General features: G+C 41.1%; 1 protein-coding gene and 1 non-coding gene across 10 annotated transcripts in view; both read left to right on the plus strand.

The window, feature by feature from the left end:
• Positions 1-21,679, plus strand: part of CWF19L1 (CWF19 like cell cycle control factor 1) — a 33,857-nt gene extending 12,178 nt beyond the window's left edge. For 4 of the 9 annotated variants that reach the window (XM_017531258.2, XM_017531260.2, XM_037739532.1 and 1 more), the window contains 10 exons: positions 789-1,003; positions 3,442-3,560; positions 5,704-5,788; positions 8,775-8,915; positions 9,809-9,923; positions 11,622-11,701; positions 16,521-16,730; positions 17,428-17,547; positions 18,312-18,409; positions 21,478-21,679. In XM_017531258.2, coding sequence (XP_017386747.1) covers positions 789-1,003; positions 3,442-3,560; positions 5,704-5,788; positions 8,775-8,915; positions 9,809-9,923; positions 11,622-11,701; positions 16,521-16,730; positions 17,428-17,547; positions 18,312-18,409; positions 21,478-21,622 — 1,328 coding nt within the window. In that variant the 3' untranslated portion in view covers positions 21,623-21,679. Of the gene's footprint in view, positions 1-788; positions 1,004-3,441; positions 3,561-5,703; positions 5,789-8,774; positions 8,916-9,808; positions 9,924-11,621; positions 11,702-16,520; positions 16,731-17,427; positions 17,548-18,311; positions 18,410-21,091; positions 21,218-21,477 lie in introns of all 9 variants that reach the window. The other 5 variants (XR_001826120.2, XM_017531262.2, XM_017531259.2 and 2 more) reach the window with 5 other exon arrangements.
• LOC119471744 lies at positions 17,095-17,241 on the plus strand. The gene has a single exon (XR_005200814.1). It is a non-coding gene; the product is annotated as a small nucleolar RNA SNORA12 (small nucleolar RNA).
• Positions 21,680-23,687: the final 2,008 nt, after the last annotated feature.

A 23,687-nucleotide genomic window follows, 5' to 3' on the forward strand; every position in this document is an offset into this window, starting at 1 on the left:
AAGACCAGCTTGGCCAATATGGTGAAACCCCATCTCTACTAAAAAAAAAAAACAACAAAAAAAAAACGTACAAAAAAGAGGTAAAGTACTTAGCACGGACTACTCTTCAGAAATTCAAAACTAAAGAGGAGGAAGTTTCTTAGTATGTGTATTCATTTTGGATGGCTGAGCATGTTTTCTTCTGAGCAGAGAGAGCCAGCTAACGAGACTCAATAGATGAAAGGGAGGTGAAAATTGATGGAGCAAGGTCTTGGAGGCAACAGGAGAGATGGAAACAAGGCCACAAGCCAGGAATAACCCTAGAAGAGAATAGAGTCTCTAATTTTTCCTAAACACTTGCTCTTTCCAAATGTTTTCCTTCACTTGGAAGCTGCTGCCTGCCTGCCGGAAGCATGCGTCTTTTCTAGACCATAGCTTCCTTTGAACTGTATTTTTCTTCTCATTGCTTTTTCCTGTGTCCAGATGTCTGGGTTTAAGTCCATGTAGAGTCTTCTCTAGAAGGCAGAAAGCCTTTTTCCTAATCTTCTCTTCCCGAGTTTTTCCAGTAATATTGTAAGGCACCTTGCATAAACAGACTGGCCCGTGGGCTTCATACTTACTGAACAGGAATACTGTTGTAGCCATTCACCATTGATACCTAGCAACCAGAAGGGAGCTGCCGAAGAGTTTACACTTAAGACATGTAAAATGGCAGGGACATAGGAGATTCATGGGAGATTCATCCCCATATTGATGGCTTTTCATTCTGCAATTTTGACTAAAATATGTTCATTTTATTTTGAACCCAGGTCGTAAAGGTATCTTCACTGGAAGCTCGGGGCTGCAGATTGTTTACCTCAGTGGGACAGAGTCCTTAAATGAGCCAGTACCAGGTTATAGTTTTAGTCCCAAGGATGTGTCTTCTCTGAGAATGATGCTGTGTACAACCTCCCAGTTTAAGGGTGTTGATATCTTGCTCACATCCCCATGGCCCAAGTATGTGGGGAACTTTGGGAATTCTTCTGTGAGTAGAGCTTGTTTAGTTGAAATTTCTAAAAACGAATTGCATTGGCTTGAGTTGGGCCTTTTTTCTTTTCCTGTTTATATTGAGTATTTTAGCTATTGGGTACCTTTCATTAGAAAAAGTCTTTTATGAAAATTTTTGGGATTCTAAAAGCTGTATCAACTGACCAAATCAAAAGTTAATTTCATAAAAGTGTGATTCATAGATGAGACTGCTGAAATCTTAATTATAAATGAATTTTTTATTATCTGCTTCAAATGCCCTTTTCTAAGCCTCTTAATGTTTTGTGGCTTCACTATTTTTTTTTGAGACAGTCTTACTCTGGTGCCCAGGCTGGGGTGCAGTGGTGCAATCTTGGCTCACTCCAACCTCCTCCTCTTGGATTCAAGCGATTCTCCGGCCTCAGTCTCCTGAGTAGCTGAGATTACAGGCATGCACCACCACACCTAATTTTTTTGTATTTTTAGTAGAGATTGGGTTTCACCATGTTGGCCAGGCTGCTCTCGAACTCCTGACCTCAAGTGATCCACCCGCCTCAGCCTCCTAAAAATGCTGAAATTACAGGCATGAGCCACTGTGCTGTATTTTTAGTAGAGAAGGGGTTGCCCAGGCTGGTCTTGAACTCCTGGGCTCGAGTGATCCACCTGCCTTGGCTTCCCAAGGTGCTGGGATTACAGGCGTGAGCCACCATGCCTGGCCAGATTTTAATGTTTTATGAGTAATCTTGAAATGGATGGTACAACAGGAGTGACAACTGTCATGGGAGTTAAATACTACACTGGTTGGTGGACATAAGCCTAAGGAAGATTTTGAAAAGATTCTGTGTGAGGGCAGAAAGCACTGGCTGAGCTTCATTGAAGGGAAATTAAGAATGCATTTGAGGACAAATCTCCATGGATGGATTCAGGATTATCGGTGATGATCCCGAAGTGGAGCCTGTATACCACCCACTGCCAGCTTCATCACCATGTGTCCATGACGTGAAAGGCCAACAGGATACCAGGCATTGTCAAGGAGGATATTGAAAGGAAAACAGTCAAGGCTGTCTTCCTTTTTGACAAACCTGTGGTTGCTCTTTACCTAGAATACAAAGAGTAGTGCTGGTTGGAGCACAAGGATATAGCAAAGCTAGGGAAGATCCAGAGAAGGACTGCTAGAGTGATGAAGGCAGAGAGAAAGACACATGTGATGCTCTGTAAGGAAGGATAAGAAAATGAGGCCCCTTCATTTTGCAGGAAGCTAAAAATTGATTTTGATCAAGGCTTATAAATAACCACACAGTATCTTTATGGAGGAGAAAAGTATAGTTCACCAGTCCCTAAGATGCTGGGACTGACCTCAGAGCTAATTCCCTGCCCTTCAGTAGAAACCTGAAGAAAACAAGCATAAGACAAAAGGAAATTCCTGCTTTACTTAGTGGAAAACAAACTTTGTTAGCTTATTTCCAAGTAATACCTTCTCTTAGAATAGAGTTCATAAATAATGTTATGGGTGAGAGATCACATAATTGGTTGTTAATAGAATCTGGGGGATGTTCTGGGAACAAGAATAGCTTTGGGCAAACTTTATGTTGCTTAAGAAGGGTTTGGTTGTGCCCTTCCTCAAACTGCCACTTCCTTGACAGAAGCAAAATAAAGGGTTATATGCTCTTGTGACAAAGTCCTTGAGTATTCTATGCCAGATATATTCTGTGGATCCTAGGAGCCCTGAGGCCTACCTTTTCATTTTGATTTTCTGCATTGACTATGACTGTCTGTACCTGTGAACTACAGATGCACTACAAAACAAACTAGAGGCCAGGCGCGGTGGCTCACACCTGTAATCCCAACACTTTGGGAGCCCGAGGCAGGCGGATCATGAGGTCAGGAGTTTGAGACCAGCCTGGCCAACATGGTGAAACCCCATTTCTACTAAAAATACAAAAATTAGCCGAGCGTGGTGGCACATGCCTGTAATCCCAGCTACTAGGGAGGCTGAGGCAGGAGAATTGCTTGAACCCAAGAGGCGGAGGTTGTAGGGAGCTGAGATTGTGCCACTGCACTCCAGCCTGGGCAACAGAGCAAGACTAGAAGCAAGACTAGAAGCCCAGACAGCAAGACTAGAAGCCCAGTCTGTGGGGTTCAGAGGGAGAGCTTACTTTTCCAAAAAAGGTTTTAGTAATTTATATTTCGGGTATTGATGTGGAGGAGTTACCTTTTAATCTCTGTCCTCCAACAGTTGTTCCTACTTCTACATTCATAATAGTTCAGCTCCCTTGTTTGTTAGATTTTTCTTGTTAGATTTTTCTCTGATTGCCATATGTATGCAATTCAATGTGCAGTTCCTTCTGCCCACATTTGTATTCATGTATAAATTTCAAAGACATTTCAAAATGTCTTATTACTTGCATTTCTTGATAACTTTTGGTCTGTATGGATGACTAAGTTTTTGTTTACTAGGGAGAAGTGGATACCAAAAAATGTGGTTCTGCTTTGGTTTCCAGTCTTGCCACAGGCTTGAAACCAAGATATCATTTCGCTGCTTTGGAAAAGACCTATTATGAGAGGCTTCCATATCGGTGAGTAGCATTTTGTTCCTTTTGGCTTTTTGAAGAATTTGCCTTGGATCTTCTGTGTAAACTTCTCTCATTCGATTTTAACCATACAACATCTTGGCTCTGTTTGGTTACTCAGACACTGAAATAAGTGACTGTCAAGTCATTCATCTTCTCTGAGTTTGTTCCCTAATTTGAAATCACTTTGGAAATCCGTCAGTTTCAGAATCAAGAACGTGTATTAGTTTCTTCCTTTTCAGGGCCCAGCTTGGTGGTGTGTGCCTGTAGTTCCAGCTACTTGGAAGGCTGAGCCAGGAGTTCTAGGCTATACTGTGCAATGACTACACCTGTGAATAGCCACTGCACTCTAGCCTGGGCAACATAGGGAGCCCCATTTCTTTAAAACATTTTTTTATCACAGATAAACATGAGATAATGCATATGTTAATTAGCTTGATTTAGCCATCTCATGAAACAGCATGTATACCATAAAATTATACAGTTTTTAGTTATCAATTAAAAATAAATGAGAAAGAAAAAGAAAATTTTTTAGTTTGCACTAAGAAGTAGAGTTTTTATTTAATTATTAATTTCTAATTTTTGTGGGTACACAGGCATACAGGGGTAGAATCCTTAAAGGTATATTGCCAAGAAAACCAGTACAAGTGAGAGAGTTAAGTAAACTCAGAATTATCTTCACTGATAAAGGGCATGGATTATCCCTAAAATAACTTCCTTCCCTTCTTTTTTATAAAAGTAATATATTAACTTGTTGCCAGGTCAAAAAATGTAAGTGAGCAAGAAGAGAATACCCCTGTACCATAATTTCACAGCCTAATGCAGAATCATAGGTAATACAGGTTTTTCTGTTAAATCTCTATATATGCATTCCAGAAAAATCTCTTATTCTCTAAGAATATACTGCAAAAACAGAAACTTTGGGAACAAGCTACTCAAAACCTATACAGTTATTAAGAATCTGAATACAGTTTTTCATAGAACATATAACATTGGCCAATAGGCATATAAAAAGATCTCGTATCATTAGCCATTATGGTAATGCAAATCAAAATTACAATGGTACACTACTTCATACCCACTAGGATGGCTATAGTCAAAAAGGAAAATACATAATAACAAGTGTTAGCAAGGATGTGGAGGAACTGGAACCCTCACACGTTGCTGGTAAGAATGTAAAATGGTGCAGCCACTTTGGAAAACTGTTTAGCAGTTCTTGAAAGGTTAAACATAAGACTTAACAGCATGGTAATGGCAATTTTACTCCTGTCCCAAGATAAGTGAAAACACATGTCCACACAAAAACTTGTACATAAATCATCATAACAGCATTATTCATAATAGCTCAAAAGTGCAGACAACCCAAATGTCCATCACATGATAAATAGGTAAATTAAAAGTGGTGTGTCCTTATGGTGAAATGTTATTTGGTGAGGAAAAGCAATAAAGTACTGATATGTGCTACGATGTGGTTGAACCTTGAAAATTTTATGTTAAGTGAATGAAGCCAGACACAAAGGACCACATTTTTTTTTGAGACAAGATCTCATTCTATCGCCCAGGCTGGAGTGCTGAGGTATGATCACAGCCCACTGCAGCCTCAGCCTCATGGGCTCAAGTGATTCTCCTACCTCATCCTCCCAAGTAGCTGGGGCTATAGGTGTGCACCACCATGCCCAGTTAATTAAAAAATTTTTTTGCAGAGATAGTCTCTCACTATATTGCCCAGGCTGGTTTCAAACTCCTGGGCTCAAGCAATCTTCCTGCCTCAGCCTCCCAAAGTGCCTGGCCTATTTTAGCTTTTCATTACATCAAAGAAGAGTCAGTAGTAAAATGAACCCTCATGTGCCCATCACTTAGCTTCAGTTGTTATCAACATTTTGCCAATTTTACAGTTCTTTTAAAGCCAAAAGTTGGAGTTTTGATGCTTTCTGAATACATAATCACATTTCTTCCTAAAACAGCCTTGTGAGGTAGGGATTGTTGCCCTGCTAGTTGGACAGATAGTAACTTATCTGAAATCATTTGACTTGTGGTGATAAACTGAGGACCTTTGCTCTTTTCATGGCCCCATGGAGTCCACATATTTTGTCACTGCAAATCAAAAGTAAAAGTGTTGGTAATTTTTTGTCTCTCAAATATGTTCCAGAAACCATATTGTTCTACAGGAAAATGCACAGCATGCCACCCGGTTTATAGCTCTGGCAAATGTTGGAAATCCAGAAAAGAAAAAGGTAAAGATTTACCTATTTGGTGGAAGGTTGATATTCATGGTCTGCCTGATAAATGTTTCTCTTTCCCAGTTGAGCATTCAGATCTTCTCTTCTCCCTGGCTGCAAGGTCCCAGCAGCTTTGGTGACTCCTTTGTAAAGATATGGTAATGAAAGGTCAAGTCTCTCTGGATCTTTTTGAGGAGAGTTTAAAGAAGGGTTTGGGAAAATAGGCCCAGAGGAATAAAGGCAAAATATCAAATGAACAGTGTTCCTTTACTTCCACATCTGTGTTGTCTCTATGGATATTTGTGCATTTGCCCTCAGATGCTTGCTTGCTTCTTTTAGCAACTTCATTTAGTTAAAATAAAAAACCTCCAAAGAGCCAGGCATGATGGCCCACACCTGTAATCCCAGCACTTTGGGAGGCTAAGGTGGGCAGATCGCTTGAGGCCAGGAGTTCAAGACCAGCCTGGCCAACATGGTGAAACCCGATCTCTGTTAAAAAATAAATTGGTCAGGTGTGGTCGGGGACACCTGTAATCCTAGCTACTCAGGACGCTGAGGCAGGAGAATAGCTTGAATGTGGGAGGTGGAGACTCCAGTGAGCCGAGATCCGGCCCCTGCACTCCAGCCTGGGTGACAAAAGGAGACTGTCTCGGGAAACAAAAAACCTAGAGGACTTATCTATGCCCTCCTTGGCTGAGGGAAATCTTAGTGATAACTGAAATCTATCTTTGCATTGGAAAACAGTGCAGTTGATGAAAGAACGTACCAGAAAAGTAGGTTGTTTTTCTTACTTCTTTGAGAGCATTTCTGATTTCCCAGGGTCAAAACAAACCTGTTGTGGATTGAGACAGCTAAAATTAGAAGAATTAATGAAGTGGGAAAATAGGCAGATAAATAGTCTGAAGATTATTCCACTATCACATCCCATATACAACGTACATACACAAGATAAGCAAAGCAATGTTTTGTTTTGTCCATAATATTTTAAGCTTTCTTTTTAGGGGGGCAGATCTGAAGTGATTTTACCTTTATTTTTTCACTTTAAGCCAATCATGACATTTCACAGTGATTTCTGGGGTGGGGGCAGAAGGAAGACAGTGTGAAGAACCACTGGGGCTGTGGCCCAGTTGGCCCATTGAGGTACAGGCAGGGTAGCCCCTCAGGGGCAGCTGGAGAAGCACAGACCACCCCACTGGCAGGGAGGTGATGTTCCCAGAGTGTGACAGCTGGTACACGATGTCCTCTGCAGCTCCCACTTGTGCAGCTTGATCAGATTATCCCCTGCAGTGGCCAGTGAGTTGGTGATCAGCTCAGCTGCCTTGGAGTCACGGTCAGCAGAAATGATGGCTGCCTTTTCCTGCTGCTCAGCCTTTTCCACCACAAATCTGGCACTCTGCTTCCTGCTGAGCCACCTGTTTGGCTTCCACTGCCTCTGTGAACTCCTTCCCAAAGGTCAGATGTGTCAAGGACACATCATCCAGGATGTGCCCAAAGGTGGCTGCTCGCTCCCTAAGGTCGATGCTCACCTGCCTGGAGACCAGCTCTTTTTGGGTGATTAGTTCTCCCGCATCAAAATGAGCTACTACTGACTTGAGGATCTCGGTAGTGATAGCAGCACATTATCATCATAGTCCTCTCCGGTGTTGGTCAAGATGCAAGGAGAGTGGCTGGTGATGGGCACCAATGGACAGTGTGATGTTGACATTCTGTAAACGTTTGCTACCAGTGATGACTGGTACATTATGAGGTCGAGTACGGCAGACAAAGATAATTGGTTTCTGTACCCATGGAATGAGAAAGCAAGTCTCTTCCCCTACCACAATGTTCTGTACTACACAGAATTGGTCAAAGATAACAGCTCTTTGCCCAGCATCCACATTATATAAGGCAAAGTTTACCACACCTCCTGCAACAGCTAAGGCCAGGCCAGACTTGCTGATGGACTCAAAACACTTTGGTAGCCATGTTTTCTTCTGCTGGACCTTCTTACCCCTGCTTCCACTTTGACCTCCACGTGAATTCCCCAGCTTATTTGAAGCTTTTTTGCTCAACTCTTAGCAAGTTTAGATTTGTCATTTTTCTTTCAATTGCCCTTTCAAACTGAGTAACACTCAGTATTTTCATCTGTTGTTTTATTTTCAGGGACATGTTAGCCTCAGCTTTAAGCAATTTACATTTCAGTCAAAAGGAGTGCACATTTTAAAATTTGGCAAGCAGTTAAATTTATCTAAAAATTTTGTTCCACTTTATACCCCTACCAGCAGTGTTTTTTTCCTCTCCATATTTTTCACTGGATCATGTCAAATTTGTATTAAAGTTTTGCCAGTGTGATAGATGAAATATAGTATATAATTGTTCCTTAGTTGCATTTCCCTAATCAGTAGTAAGTTTAACATCTATTTATATCTTATCTAAAGTTTTTCATGTCTGTGGCATTAGTGCAAGATTCGGATGTTTATATGAATATTTACTTCTTTGCTGCTAGTTTCTTAAGAAAATGTTGTTAGCATATATAGCAGAATTTGTATAATATCAGAGAGAGGAAACTCTAAGTTGTTCATTTGTAATATTCATTAGGAAAAAAGAATGGCAGTGCCACAATTCTGTTGACAAAGTACACAAAGATAAGGTCTCAGAGACAGAAGCAGTTTGTCTTCAAGGTTTATAGATCAAGTTTCTCTGGGCCTTGTAGTGACAGTGGTCACTATTCCCTTATCCGAGTGAGAACTCCTGATTTGTGAGGGCTGGGGCTTTGATTTATTGTTCATTTCTCTGTTAGCCCTTGGTGAGTCCCTGCAGAGGCCACTGAATTGGCATTTGATTTACTCTTTATTCTCTGAACTATGGATGGGCTGGTTGCTGTTTTAATTTTACTGAGTTTCACGTTTTTCTGTGAAACCTTCATAGTAAAATAGGTTGATTACATTTGGATAAATAGTATTTCCCCTAATGTCATTATGTTCTTTTCTCTAAAGTAACGTTATGTTCTTTTTCTCTAAAGTATCTTTATGCATTCAGTATTGTTCCCATGAAGCTAATGGATGCAGCAGAACTGGTAAAACAGCCTCCGGATGTCACTGAAAACCCTTACAGAAAATCTGGGCAGGAAGTATCCATAGGAAAGCAAATTCCTGCCCCTGTGGTATGTTCTGATTGAGGGTTGGCATTTTCTGGGCAAGGTTGCCTGTTAAATATGTTATTTTCCTCGTTATAGTTTAGTACATAAGACAAGTTTAATCCTTAGAATCTAAATCTTTTCTCCCTCCCCACCACCCCCCCAGGAAGTCATGATGGTGTTTAGAAAAATCTTAGTAGATTTCAACTAAGCTTAGTGTTTTTTATTGTAGTTTGGGGTTAATAGTTTCGTACATTGGGTCTTTCTTTGTCCAAACTGGATTCATACGTTTGGGGTTACAGTTTCATTTGTAAAGTCTTTGTCTAAAGTTGATTATCTGTTCTTAGCTCTTTAGGCAAGGACCTAGCAGCTTCATAGCAATGTAATTTGTGATTTTGTGATGATTGCTTGTAGGAAAATAAGATGAACTCCGAAGAAATTTTCTTAATAGCAGAGTTTTCTCATTAATTTTTTCCCCACTAAAGCAAGGAATGTCAAGTTCCTTTACTAGCATGCATGGTCTGCTTTCTCAGGCTTTTCTTTCTTTCTGAGGAGCCTTCTAATCTCTTAATTAAGGCTGAATTAGGCTTGTTTGACCTGTGAAATTGTAGGACTACACTGTGTCCCTCTTGAGAGAAAAAGGAAAAGCTAATTTAGGTGGGTCCATATTGTTCAGTTTTAGGCAAGAATTACTTTATAACTTGCATTTTAACTTGTTTTCCAAAGAGATGAATTTGGTGTTGATGTATGTCTGAGAGCTCAGTCATCAGAATTGGGATTTGCTTCCCTAGAATATGCAGAAAGGACTGAGAGGAAAGATAGATATGGCACGGCAGGAATGTTCCCTTGTATGTGAATGGTTGGCTACTTATCTAAAGGTTAGTTGAATAACATTTAATCTTCTGCTTTTGGCCATCCAGGAAGAATCAGCCTGTCAATTTTTCTTTGATTTAAATGAAAAGCAGGGAAGGAAGCGTTCATCCACAGGTAGAGATAGCAAATCTTCTCCTCACCCAAAGCAGCCTCGCAAACCTCGTAAGTACCTTTATTCTAGAGGTCTCCTCTATGAACAATAACCGTTATTTTGGCCTTTGTTTGGAAAGCAGCATTGCTAAGAGAGCCTCTTCTGGCAGGGGAGAATTGTGCAATAGGTCATTAGGACCAATAGTAAAAATAAAATACAAACATGGCCTTGGCTGGCTGTTGTGACTGCACAATCTTAGATTCCCACCAGCAATGTATGAAGGTTTCTGCCTTTCCACATCCTTGTCAACATTTGTTATAGCAATAGCCAGTTTTACAAGATAGCTCCCTCTTTTCCTCTCAGATAGGTATGGTTCTCCAGGGGTGATGCTTTTATATACTTCTCTGTATTTTTAGCCCATCTATTTGAGAGTGAAGAATTCCTTTTGCTAATTACCATTTAAAGCAATTTTCTTTGTCCTAAAAAGGCAGTCTTCTGTTGCTTATATACCCATATTGGGTTAAAAATGTTGATAGTCTTTTTATAGCATCAGATTCAGAAACTAGAGCTTTATGAATTTTTTTTTTTTTTTGAGACAGAGTTTCTCTCTTGTTACCCAGGCTGGAGTGCAATGGCGCGATCTCGGCTCACCGCAACCTCCGCCTCCTGGGTTCAGGCAATTCTCCTGCCTCAGCCTCCTGAGTAGCTGGGATTATAGGCACGTGCCACCATGCCCAGTTAATTTTTTGTAGTTTTAGTAGAGACGGGGTTTCACCATGTTGACCAGGATGGTCTTGATCGCTTGACCTCGTGATCCACCCACCTCGGCCTCCCAAAGTGCTGGGATTACAGGCGTGAGCCACCGTGCCCGGCCTGAATTTTTATCTAGAATGATGTAGTGCTGGAAACTGATTCACACTAACTGTAATCCCAGTACTTAGGATCACTTGAGGGCAGGAGTTTGAGACCAGCCTGGCCAACATGGTGAAACCCTGTCTCTACTAAAAATACAAAAAATTAGCCAGGCATGGTGACACTGCCTGTAGTCCCAGCACCTCAGGAGGCTGAGGCAGGAGAATCACTTGAACTCAGGAGGTGGAGGTTGCAGTGAGCCAAGATGGCACCACACTCCAGCCTGGGTGACAGAGCAAGGTTCTCTCTCAAAAAAATAAAATGAAAATGGCCTGACTTTGAAGCTGTTCTGAGGAACTTCCTGTAAGTTCCTGTAAGAACTGTGGAAAAAGCACTTTTTCTTTGTGTCTGTAAGACATGATGAGGTAAAGAGCCTCCAAAACCAAATGTAGGTTCATAAGATAATACAATGATCAAACGGAGGAAGGACTTTAAGGCTGTTTCATTGAGATTCTCTTTCTCCATCTTTTTGCTTCAAAGAAGAAGCTGACCCTTGGGAGAGTAAATTTTCCAGGGTCATGGCTAATGGCATAGCTGGGTTATAATTGGGGCTCCTGACACCCAGTTCAATGTTCTTTTGTTGTAGCCTATTGCCAGTTATGTGCTACTTTAATAAATATGTGATTTTGCACTTGTGGGTTACCTTCCTATGGATTGGTTACAAATTCTAATGGACGTTTAATTTCATTGAAAATGTTCATAGTGGGTCATAGTGAGGAGCACAGGCTCAGCCCATGAGGCAGTGTTGTGTAACAGTCTTTTTAGGTTATAAAAATCAGACAAGGCTGAGTTCCGTGGGGTGATTATATGCTGTAGTGCTTAGACCATAGTAATACCTGGTTTTCTTTTACATGAAGCTCAGCCTCCAGGACCCTGCTGGTTTTGCCTTGCTAGCCCTGAAGTGGAAAAACATTTGGTGGTCAACATCGGCACACATGTGAGTTACTTCCATGGATCTTTATAGAGGAGGAGATGCCTATTTGTTTTTTATGAACTTTACTGAGGCATAATATACATATAACATTTACCCATTTTTAAGTGTACACTTCAATGATTTTAGGTTACTGAGTTGTGCCACCATCACATAGTATAGTTTTAGAACATTTTTATCATTGCAGCATGCCCATTTACAGTTAATCCCTGTTCCCGTTAGCCTCAGGCAGCCACTAATCTACTTAATATCTCCATAGGTTTTCCTTTTCTGGACATTTCTTATAAATGGAATCATACAACATGTGGTCTTTTGTGTCTGGCTTCTTTTACTTAGCATAATATTCTTGGGCTTCATCCATGTTGCAGCATGTATCAGTATTTCATTCCTTTTTATTGCCAAATCATATTCTAGTATGTAATATACCACATGTTGTCTATATCTGTTCATCAGTTGATGGACATTTGGGTTGTTTCTGCTTTATGGGTATTAGAAATGATGCTCCCTTAAAACATCTGCATGTAAGTCTTTGCGTGGATATGTTTTTATTTTGCATAGACATAGGAATGGATTTGCCAGGGTATGTGGTAAATTTATGTTTAACTTTTTAAGAAACTGCTAAACTGTTTTTCAAAATGACTGTACCATCTTATATTCCCACCAGCAATGTATGAAGGTTTCTGCCTTTCCACATCCTTGTGAACATTCGTTATAGCAATAGCCAGTTTTATAAGATAACTCCCTCTTTTCCTCTCTTATAATTAGGTATGGTTCTCCAGGGGTGATGCTTTTGTGTACTTCTTGGACTCTCTGTATTTTTAGCCCATCTACTTGAGAGTGAAGAGTTCCTTTTGCTAATTACCATTTAAAGCGATTTTCTTTGTCCTAAAAAGGCAGTCTTCTGTTGCTTATATACCCATATTGGGCCAGGCACAGTGGCTCATGCCTGTAATCCCAGCACCTTGGGAGGCCGAGGTGGGCAGATCACCCGCGGTTGGGAGTTTGAGACCAGCCTGACCAACATGGAGAAACCCTGTGTCTACTAAAAAATACAAAATTAGCTGGGCATGGTGCCCATGCCTGTAATCCCAGCTACCCTGGAGGCTGAGGCAGAAGAATCGTTGGAACCCAGGAGGCGGAGGTTGCGGTGAGCCGAGATCATGCCATCGCACTCCAGCCTGGGCAACAAGCAAAGCTCCATCTCAAAAAACAAAAAAGTTGATGTTCTTTTTATAGCTTCAGATTCAGAAACTAGAGCTTCATGAATTTTTATCTAGAATTATATAATGCTGGAAATGGATTCACACTAACTGATCACATCAAAGACCAAAGGATAAAATTTCAGTTTTGCCTAGTAGTGGAGGGTGTAGCTTACTGGTGTGAGTATCGAACCCAAGATAATGATAAGATTGTTTGGTAAACACTGAGTGACACTATGAGAACTGGATGGTCTTGAGTATGATTTTATTCAGGTGGTGGAAAGCTGGAATGTGTGTGTCTCATGAGAAAGTCATTCTGTTTCACATTTCCCTAGATACTTTTGCTTGGGCAGGGCAGGATTAGACATTAAATCAAACCACTCTTTAACTCTCATTTCCCTTAGTTTTCTATAGACCATTATTCTTTTTCGTTCATTTAGAATGAAGAAAGCTTAATTTTTAACACTGTGGTCACCCATGACTAGACTTGGATGTTCCTCAAGATTCCTGAGGAAAATATTTATAAGCCTTTTTTGTTTTGTAACAGTTTTGGGAAGTAGGGGCCTAATAAGAGGTGATTAGGGCATGAGGACTCTGCCCTTATGAATGGATTAACATTATTACAGGAGTGGCTTATCGTGAGATTGGCATTGTTAAAGTGAGTTCAGTTCCCCTTTTGCTCCTCCTCTACTCTCACCCTCTCTTGCCTTTCTGCCATGGGATGATGCAGCATAAAGACCATTGCCAGGTGCCGGTGTATGCACTTAGACTTCCCAGTCTACAGAATCACAAGCCAAATAAATTTCTATTCATATAAATTATAGACTGTGGTATTCTATTAATAGCAACACAAGATGGACTAAGACAATTCTTAGTGTGTAGTGCTTCTGAAGACAGATGCCTTCATCCATTTCTCATTGATTTGTAGTAATTTTGGTTTCTGGGGTTGACCCTTTCAACCAACAATCTGAGGACTCTTTCTTGTGTCTTCCATCCTGTAGACTGACTAGAGTCTCAATGTCATCTTTCACTTTAAGTCACTTAACACTTAAGGAGTTACACTCCTACCTATATTGTTTCTACCTGAAGAGTCTCAGTCTTTAACATTTTAAAAAATGTCTTAATTAGTGGCACACTCCTACTTCTAGGAGGAACACTAATGGAGTCAATGCCTGCGACATAATTGAGCCATAGAACCTGTGGATGAAGTATTCAGTGGAATAAGAGCAAACTTGAGAATCTCTGACCTTTATAGCAGTGCCCTTTTTGGATGATCTCTTTTGCATCTTTTTTCCTCTTTGGATTAGTGTATGCCATTTTTCTCTCCCACACAATGTGTATAGTAAGGCAGGCTTTGAATTGCCTTCTGTTTGGGAAGCTTCAGTAGGTTCAAGGTTGCATGCAGGGGATAAGAGATTTGGAAAGTGTGACATAGCTCAGTGCTGCTCTAGGCCTCAGTGAGAAGTGACTTTTCTTTTTCATTCATCTTTCCATTGTCCAGGTTATCTAACTCAGGGTATGGGCCTGGGCATCAATCAAGGAAACCTGTTTTCTTCTCATCTAGGCCTAAAACTAGAGGTGGAAAAAGGTTTTGTTCGTGGCCCAACCTAACATCGCAAGTAGGCCACGTGAGCATTGTAGCCTAGAGGCTACACTGTCCTTTGATAGAAACCTCTTACAAACCTGTAATGACTTTTGGGTGTCTGCAGAAGGGTTTGGGATCTTCTCTCTGCAACCATTCTTTTTGATTGCCTTTTTTTTTTTTTTTAAACTTTTTTTTTTTCTGTGGCTTTCTCTGTCTTTGCTATGCCTTCCTCAAGGGTAGTACATAGAACTATGCTGATGGTCCATAGCCACAGATTAGTAGAAAGGGGTAAGGGCTGCAGAGAGTCCAAAATAATTATTGCAAAATCAACGGATTTTACTTATAGAAATAAACGTTTATTCAGGGCTTATTTATACATGGTTAGAGATGATTCAAGTACAGAGCAGATTAGAAGGTGAGATTTTGAAAGAGAAAGGAGATTGGGTGAGTATGAAACTATTCACAAAAATAGGAAGAACATGGCTGGGTATGGGGGCTCACACCTGTAATCCCAGCACTTTTGGGAGGCTGAGGCAGGAAGATTGCCTGAGGTCAGGCATTCGAAACCAGCCTGGCCAGTATCGTGAAACCCCATCTCTACTAAAAATACAAAAATTATCCAGGTGTAGTGGCAGATGCCTATAATCCCAGCTACTCAGGAGGCTGAGGCAGGAGAATGGCTTAAACCTGGGAAGCAGAGGTTGCAGTGAGCTGAGATCGTGCTATTGCACTCTAGCCTGAGCAACAAGAGTGAGACTTCGTCTCAAAAAATAATAATCAAAATAAAAGAAATTAGAAGTACAGCATTAGAGGTGGTGCGGAGGAGCTATTTAGTTTATTCTTCATTACCCAAAGAGTGCACATCACAATAGAAAAGCTGATGTTCATGTCAGTGACCTTGTGACACAAAAAGCTAGAAGACTTAGGTTTCTAGAGTAACCTTTTAAACAAATACGATATAAAATGGTTATTATAAAAATAAAAAATGTTTTAGTGCCAATGAGGTGTTTGTTGTTGTTATTGCTGTTGTTTTTTGAGATGGAGTCTTGCTCTGTCGCCCAAGCTGGAGTGCAGTGGCATGATCTCAGCTCACTGCAACCTCTGCCTCCCAGGTTCAAGCAATTCTCCTGCCGCAGCCTCCCAAGTACCTAGGATTATAGGCGCACACCACCATGCCCAGGTAATTTTTATATTTTTAGTAGAGGCGGGGTTTCATCCTTTTGGCCAGGCTGGTCTCAAACTCCTGAACTCGTAATCCACCCGCCGCGGCCTCCCAAAGTGCTGGGATTACAGGCCTGAACCACTGTGCCTAGTCTGGATAATTTTTTCCTAAAGTATCTATGTTTGCCTGTACTGTTACTCATTGGGCCCTTCTGTGCTCACTCATGGCGTCTTCCCAACAGAGAATATCTGAGTGATAGAACATTCTTGCATGTTTTGTTTTTTACAGAAATATTTTTAGTTGCTATTAAAGGCTGACATTCATTGTTGGAAACCGTTCTTTTCTGCCTCTTTGGATGCATCTGAGTTTGAGGTTTTACTTTCCTTCCACCCCATTAGGTTGTATGTTTGTTTTGTTCTGTAGAGTTTAGTCAGCAGCTTAAGGCTTAAAGTGGCTGTTTTTGTTTTTGTTTTTTGTGAGTGAGACTCTTGTCTCAAAAAAAAAAAAAACTGAAAAACTGTTTTCAAGTTTGGAGCCTGGGAGGGAAAACCCAACGGTTTGTTCTGGTTTCCTTCAGCATAGTGTATTTGAAGCCAAGAGCCTGCTTGTGTGCCTCTCCCAATTCATTTGCTCCTAATTCATTTGCTACTTGCATAGAAATTTTTTATATGTAATCTCATTCTTCAGATGAGAACATTGTACTTGAGAACATTGTTGCTACGCCCTCTAAAATTAGATTTTTTTAAAGTAAGAGAATTTTTATTGATAACCTCAAATACTTTCTCCTACACCTTCATGCTCACTCTTTGTATAGGCTTTTCTCCCTGGAGAATACTACATGCACTATTGATGTCTCAATTCTGTGTGCTGCTTCTTCAGTGCTACCTTGCCCTGGCCAAAGGAGGCTTATCTGATGACCATGTCCTCATCCTGCCCATTGGACACTACCAGTCAGTGGTGGAGCTTTCAGCAGAGGTGGTAGAAGAGGTGGAGAAGTATAAGGCCACACTGAGACGGTTCTTTAAGAGTCGAGGGAAACGGTGTGTTGTATTTGAGAGAAATTATAAGAGCCATCACCTCCAGCTACAGGTAGGTGTTCTGTCCATAGGAACTTGGAAGGGTACTATGGGGACCTTGAAATTGGTAAATATTTAAATAATGTTCATTTAAAAAGTTAAAGAGTATCTGGTGGTAACCCCAGAGGTTTCACAGAGAAGTGTATGGTCAGTACAAGTAAACAGCAAAGATAGTAAGTTCCTTGTTTGGAGAAGGAATGGGTAGTTGAGGAAGTTCCAAGGAAGATATGGGGCTTGCTGGATAAGAAATTTGGAAGAAAGTGAGTATTTTGTGTGGAGGCCTAGCATGAGTAGTGAAATCTTAGTAGTAGGAAATAGTCTCAAAGCCTGCATGGGGCTAGCAGCTCAGAAAATTAGATTGTTTATATATTATTTGTAGTTGTGGTGGTTTTCTTTTTGGCACATTTGTTAAGTTTTCAAATGGGCCTAACTCTGCCACATATATTATATCGGAGATGGCAAAGGCTTGTGGCAGAGATATCTCCCTTAAGCCTTTCCTGCATCAGAGAATGGCTCCCACATGTGGCAGGCTATCTCATAAGTTTAAGTCCTTACAGACAGGCTGATGCGGGCTTGTCTGGCTTGAGGAGATTCTGTGCTGAGGGGTGTTTCTCCACTCCTATGATGGATTTGCTGCTTCTCAGAGACTGTACAGGGACAACTTCTCTGGGACCTGCACAAAGAATTTCTCCTGTCCCCCTAACCCCCAGGTCATTCCTGTCCCAGTCAGTTGCTGTGCTACTGATGATATTAAAGATGCCTTCATTACCCAGGCACAGGAGCAGCAGATAGAGCTGTTGGAAATCCCAGAGCATTCTGACATCAAGCAGGTGAAACAGAGGGGATGGTGATATCCAGGGAAGAGTAAGATCTGGTTTTTGACATGTTGAGCCTAAGTAGCTATCAAGGCATTCCAAAAATGTTATTAAATAGGCAGTGGGTTTGGGCATGGTGGCTCACACCTGTAATCCAACACTTTGAGAGTCCGAGGTGGGAGGAGCACTTGAAGCCATTAGTTCGATACTGGCCTGGGCATTTATTGTCTCACTTTATGTGAGATACCCCATCTCTACAAAAAATAAAAAATAAGCTAGGCATGGTGCCACATGCCTGTAGTCTTAGCTACTCGGGAGGGTGAGAGGCAAGAGGATCACTTGAGCTTAGGAGTTCGAGGATATAGTGAGGTATGATTGCACCACTGTACTTCAGCCTGGGGAACCTAGCAAGACCTTGTCTCTTAAAAAAACAAAAATAAAAACAAAACAAACAAAAACAAGAGGCAGTAGACAATTTGGAACTAGAGCACTGGGTATTGACTAGATTGGAGATGAAGAGGGCATTATTGCAAAATTTAGTGCTTTCCTGGGAAGAGCAAGAAATTAGAATTTCCTAAGGTGGAAACTTAGAAGGATGAATGCCACTGGGAGGATATTTGTAGTATCTTCCAGTTAGATCCCAAATGGCTTGGGATCTATAGCTACATACACATCCTTTTTCTTGTGCATTTAGACTGAATTCTTTGCCTAAAGATGAACTAGGGTTGTAGATTTCTAAAGTATTATTGAACATCCTCATACACCTCTGTTTACTTTAGATTGCACAGCCAGGAGCAGCATATTTTTATGTCGAACTTGACACAGGAGAAAAGCTTTTCCACAGAATTAAAAAGAATTTTCCTTTGCAGTTTGGCAGGTATGTTTTTCTTCTTTTCAATGTATTTTTACTAGACCTGCTGTGAACAAAGTAGTGGGCTACATGGACAATGGATAAAAAAGTTAAATTGTTAACAGTCTTTGCCCCAAAGGACCCAGGGTCTTAGGGTAAGTCAGATATTTACATATATGACAGTAATGTCATGGAGAATGAGAAGAATACCATGACAGAGTTTTGGGGATCAATGTGCTGTAGAAATTCAGAAAAGGGAAAGCTCATTTCTACTTGGTGAAAGCCTTCATGAAAGTGATGAAGTTGAACTGGAGGGATATATTTAGAGGGCAAAGATTGGGGTGAGGGCATTCCAGCGAGAAGTGCTAGAGAACTTTAATTGAGCACATACTCTGTGCCAAGAACTTTACAAATACATGCCTCATTTAATCTTCACAACTCTGTAAGGTAGGTACTGTCATCCGAATTTACCAGTGTGAAAAATGAGGCTCTAGAGCAGTGCCCAATAGACTTTTCACAATGATGGAAATGCTCAATTATCTGCATTGTCCAATACGGTAGTGACTAGCCATTTGTGGCCACTGAGCACTGAAATGTGGCTAATATGACTGAGGAACTAAATTTTTTTATTTTAATTTATTAGAATTTAAATTTAAATAGCCATACCTGGCTAATGGTTACTCCACTAGATAGCAGGCTGTAGAGACGTTAGATAGCTTGTTCATGGTCACACCCAGGCCTGTTGGAACTGAAGCTTCCTCCAGGCCTTTAGAATACTGAGGTTAAGTCCTCGACTCAGGCCCACATAGGCACAGCAGCACAAGCCCAATGTCAACAAAACAACTTACCTTGGCTCTTAGGACTAAAGAATAACTACACACAGATACACAACAAACTGCCTTCTAATTGCCATTGCTTTATATTTTTACTTATTTCGATATATTAGAATTGTATTACACATTTATATGGTTCATTTTCCACTATGAAGACACAGTAAATAGAGGAGTTAGAAACAAATCATGTGAGTTCTTCAAAAGTCAAAGAACCTAAGCTCCCTGGGCAAACTTTGAGCCTACTGTTTCAAATGTGAAATGAAAATAGAACTATCTTTCTTGTACAGCTGGAAAAAAAATGCCATTTTAAATATTTTGTTAACTATAAAATGCTATATTACTATAAATTAGTATCTTGATAATTACTCAATATTGAAAATACAACTATCATAAGCACAAAACCATTCAGAGAATCTCCTTTTTGTGTGCTTTATACGCCTATGTATATCTGCAATCGTGTGCTTATTTTGTCAATGTTCAAAACCGCATCTGTTGCTGAGGAAACACCCAGGCCTCTTAAAAGTCGAGATCTTAACCTCAGTATTCTACAGTATTCTAAAGGCCTGAAGGAGGCTTCAGTTCTATTCCTCATATCAAGCAAAACATGACTGCAAAACCACACCGGGGGTAATGTAACTTAGGCAAAGATTAAAGATAAGAGGATGCTGACAAGAAGAAACAGTTTGAAGGGGAGTGGAAAATGTGTAGAACAGAGTATCTGATGCTGGTGTCTGTGATTTGCACTGTTTTTTCTCCCCTAGTTAAAAATGGGCTTTGATGAGTCTTGAACTTGTCTTGGACTAATTCGGAAAGCCTCCAAGAGATTGCCCCCTTGGATAACTCCTATAAATGTAGTTGTCTACATTTTTCAAAAAGATGATTTTTTGTTATTTTTGTTTTTGGTTTTGTTTTGAGATGGGATCTCGCTCTGTTGCCCAGGCTGGAGTGCAGTGGTGCGATCTTGGCTCACTGCAACCTCCACCTACCGGGTTCAAGCAATTCTCCCGCCTCAGCCTCCCAAGCAGCTGGGGCTACAGGTGCACACCACCATGCCCAGCTAAAAAAAAAGATAATTGTTAAATGGGAACAAGCGTGTTACGAGATTCGGACATCTGACGTGATCTTTTCCTTGTTGCCTCAGCAACAGATGCGGTTTTGAACATTGACAAAATAAGCACACGATTGCAGATATACATAGGCGTATAAAGCACACAAAAAGGAGATTCTCTGAATGGTTTTGTGCTTATGATAGTTGTATTTTCAATATTGAGTAATTATCAAGATACTAATTTATAGTAAATATAGCATTTTATAGTTAACAAAATATTTAAAATGGCATTTTTTTTCCAGCTGTACAAGAAAGATAGTTCTATTTTCATTTCACATTTGAAACAGTAGGCTCAAAGTTTGCCCAGGGAGCTTAGGTTCTTTGACTTTTGAAGAACTCACATGATTTGTTTCTAACTCCTCTATTTACTGTGTCTTCATAGTGGAAAATGAACCATATAAATGTGTAATACAATTCTAATATATCGAAATAAGTAAAAATATAAAGCAATGGCAATTAGAAGGCAGTTTGTTGTGTATCTGTGTGTAGTTATTCTTTAGTCCTAAGAGCCAAGATAAGTTGTTTTGTTGACATTGGGCTTGTGCTGCTGTGCCTATGTGGGCCTGAGTCCTCTAGAAGGAGAAATAGAGGAATTTTAAATCAGAGTGGGTATGACTAGGCACCTGACTTTGCAAACTCATGTCTAATTGAGGTGACAAAACGACAGTTTAAGGCAGGATGTAATCACAGTTAATATGGCTCTTTGGTTGTGTTATCTCTCTACTTCAAAAACCCTGTATGGTGGGTGTTCTTATTTGCATTTCATAGGTGAGGAAATCAAGACTCAGAGATGAAGTCATCTGTCTAAGTCATAGATAGCAAGTGGCAAAGCTGGAAATGAAATCCAGTCTCTGATCTTTCTCACACCAGGGCCTGCCCTTTTTCTACTATGTGGTAATGCTTCTCTAAGTACCAATAATATAGTTCCAAGTTCTTCAGGAGAGGGAGAAGTAAGTGGGGTTTGAAGGATTAGGAAATACATAGTACCTGACCTGGTCATTTAAAATGGGTATGATTTTGATCAATAGTATGGCAGAGATGGCACTCAGGGCAGGAGAGCAAAGTCAAATAAATTTGCATACCTTCTTTGGGTGATGTTGAGGAGAGCTCAGGCTGATAGTTTCCATTTTGACTTCCTTGTGCTCTTTCTGCAGGGAGGTCCTGGCCAGCGAAGCCATCCTTAATATTCCTGATAAGTCTGACTGGAGGCAGTGTCAGATCAGCAAAGAAGATGAGGAGACCCTAGCACGCCGCTTCCGGAAAGATTTTGAGCCCTTTGACTTTACTGTGGATGACTAAGCAAAGGGAAGAACTTTTCATGAACTTCATAGCAAGTAGTAAAAGCCTTTTTGTTTTTTTGATACGGAGTTTTCGCTCTCGTTACCCAGGCTGGAGTGCAATGGCGTGGTCTCGGCTCACCGCAACCTCCGCCTCCTGGGTTCAGGCAATTCTCCTGCCTCAGCCTCCTGAGTAGCTGGGATTACAGGCACGTGCCACCATGCCCAGCTGATTTTTTGTATTTTTAGTAGAGACAGGGTTTCACCATGTTGACCAGGATGGTCTTGATCTCTTGACCTCGTGATCCACCTGCCTCGGCCTCCCAAAGTGCTGGGATTACAGGCGTGAGCCACCGCGCCCAGCCCGCCTTTTTTTTTTTTTTTAAATTAAAATTCTTTTGAGACAAGGTCTCACTCTGCCTCCCAGGCAAGATTGCAGTGGCGCGATTTTGGCTCACTGTAACCTCAACCTCCTAGGTTCTAGAGTTCCTCCCACCTCAGCCTCCTGCATAGCTGGGACCACAAGTGTATGCTACCAACACCTGGCAAACTTTTTAATTTTTTGTAGAGATGGAGTTCTCCCTCTGTTGCCCAGGCTGGTCTCTAACTCCTAGGCTCAAGGCATCCTCTGCCTTGGCTTCTTAACTTGCTAAGATTATAAGCATGAGCCACCATTCCTGGCCTTGAAGCCTATTTTTAAAGAAACTACAGTCTCCCATGGGGGTACTGTTTCCCTGCCTCTTTTGTGCAGTCCCATGGAACTGTCTGCAGCAAGAGACCTAAGATTGAATCTTCTGGGGGGGGGGGGAGTCATTCTGGCATGAAAACCCTATGTTAAAAGCATGTCACCAGGTGCAGTGGCTCATGCCCATAATCCCAGTACTTTGGGAGGCTGAGGTGGGTGGATCACCTGAGGTCGGGAGTTTGAGACCAGCCTGGCCAACATGGTGAAACCCTATCTCTAATAAAACTACAAAAATTAGTTGGGTATGGTGGCAGGCGGTTGTAATCCCAGCTACTCAGGAGGCTGAGGCAGGAGAATCACTTGAACCAGGGAGGCAGAGGTTACAGTGACCTGAGATCGCGCCATTGCACTCCAGCCTGAGTGACAGAGTGAAATTCTGTCTCAAAAATAAAATAAAATAATAAAACAATGTCTGTCATCCAGCTCCAAGTACAGCTTGTGTATATCAACATTTTCAAAAACCTGTAAACGATCAAATAAATCCAGATGTTTTCCCATAGTTGAGAAGTGTCTTGTGTTCATGTTGCCTATCAACATTGAAATGAGGTAGTATGTGTAATAGGAGGGGCTAGAGCTTTAGGCCCAGCTGTTAACCCAGAATCACACAGGGTGGTTTCTCCCTGAGCAACCCAAAGTAGAGAAAGGATCCGAGGCTTTTGATACTTTTCTCTTAAAAGCATTCATCTTATTCAACTCCTATGTGCCAGGCATTCTTCTATGCTCCAGGACCATAGCCATGACCCAATGTGGTCCTTGTTGTCCCAGAGATTACAGTTTAATGGGGAAGATAAAGGACAGATTTAAGGAAAAAAAGAGAAATTCACTTTGGATATGTTGTTTTAGGTGCTTGATAGATCTAATGTGTGTCGGTTGTGCTGTTGGGCAATTCTAAACTCATCGGGACCTGGGTTAGTTACAGGGCTTTGGGGATCATCAGGGTATAGGCCATAGGTGAAATTATGACAATAGATGAAAATAGAGTAAATGCAGTCCTGAGCTGAAGATGATTACCTGAGAAATATCAGTATTTAAGGAGTGCTTGAAAATACTGATTTGGTCGGATGTGGTGGCTCATGCCTGTAATCCTAGCACTTTGGGAGGCTGAGGCAGGCAGATCATGAGGTCAGGAGTTCAAGACCAGCCTGGCCAATATGGTGAAACCCTGTCTCTACTAAAAATACAAAAATTAGCCGGGCATGGTGGTGTGCGCCTTTAGTCCCAGCCACCCGGGAGGCTGATGCAGAAGAATCGCTTCAACCCGGGAGGCGGAGGTGGCAGTGAGCCGAGGTCATGTCACTGCACTCCAGCCTAGGTGACAGAGCGAGACTCCGTCTCAAAAAAA

The sequence above is a fragment of the Cebus imitator genome, unplaced genomic scaffold, assembly GCF_001604975.1.
Source record: "Cebus imitator isolate Cc_AM_T3 unplaced genomic scaffold, Cebus_imitator-1.0 Scaffold71, whole genome shotgun sequence".
Classification (NCBI taxonomy): domain Eukaryota; kingdom Metazoa; phylum Chordata; class Mammalia; order Primates; family Cebidae; genus Cebus; species Cebus imitator.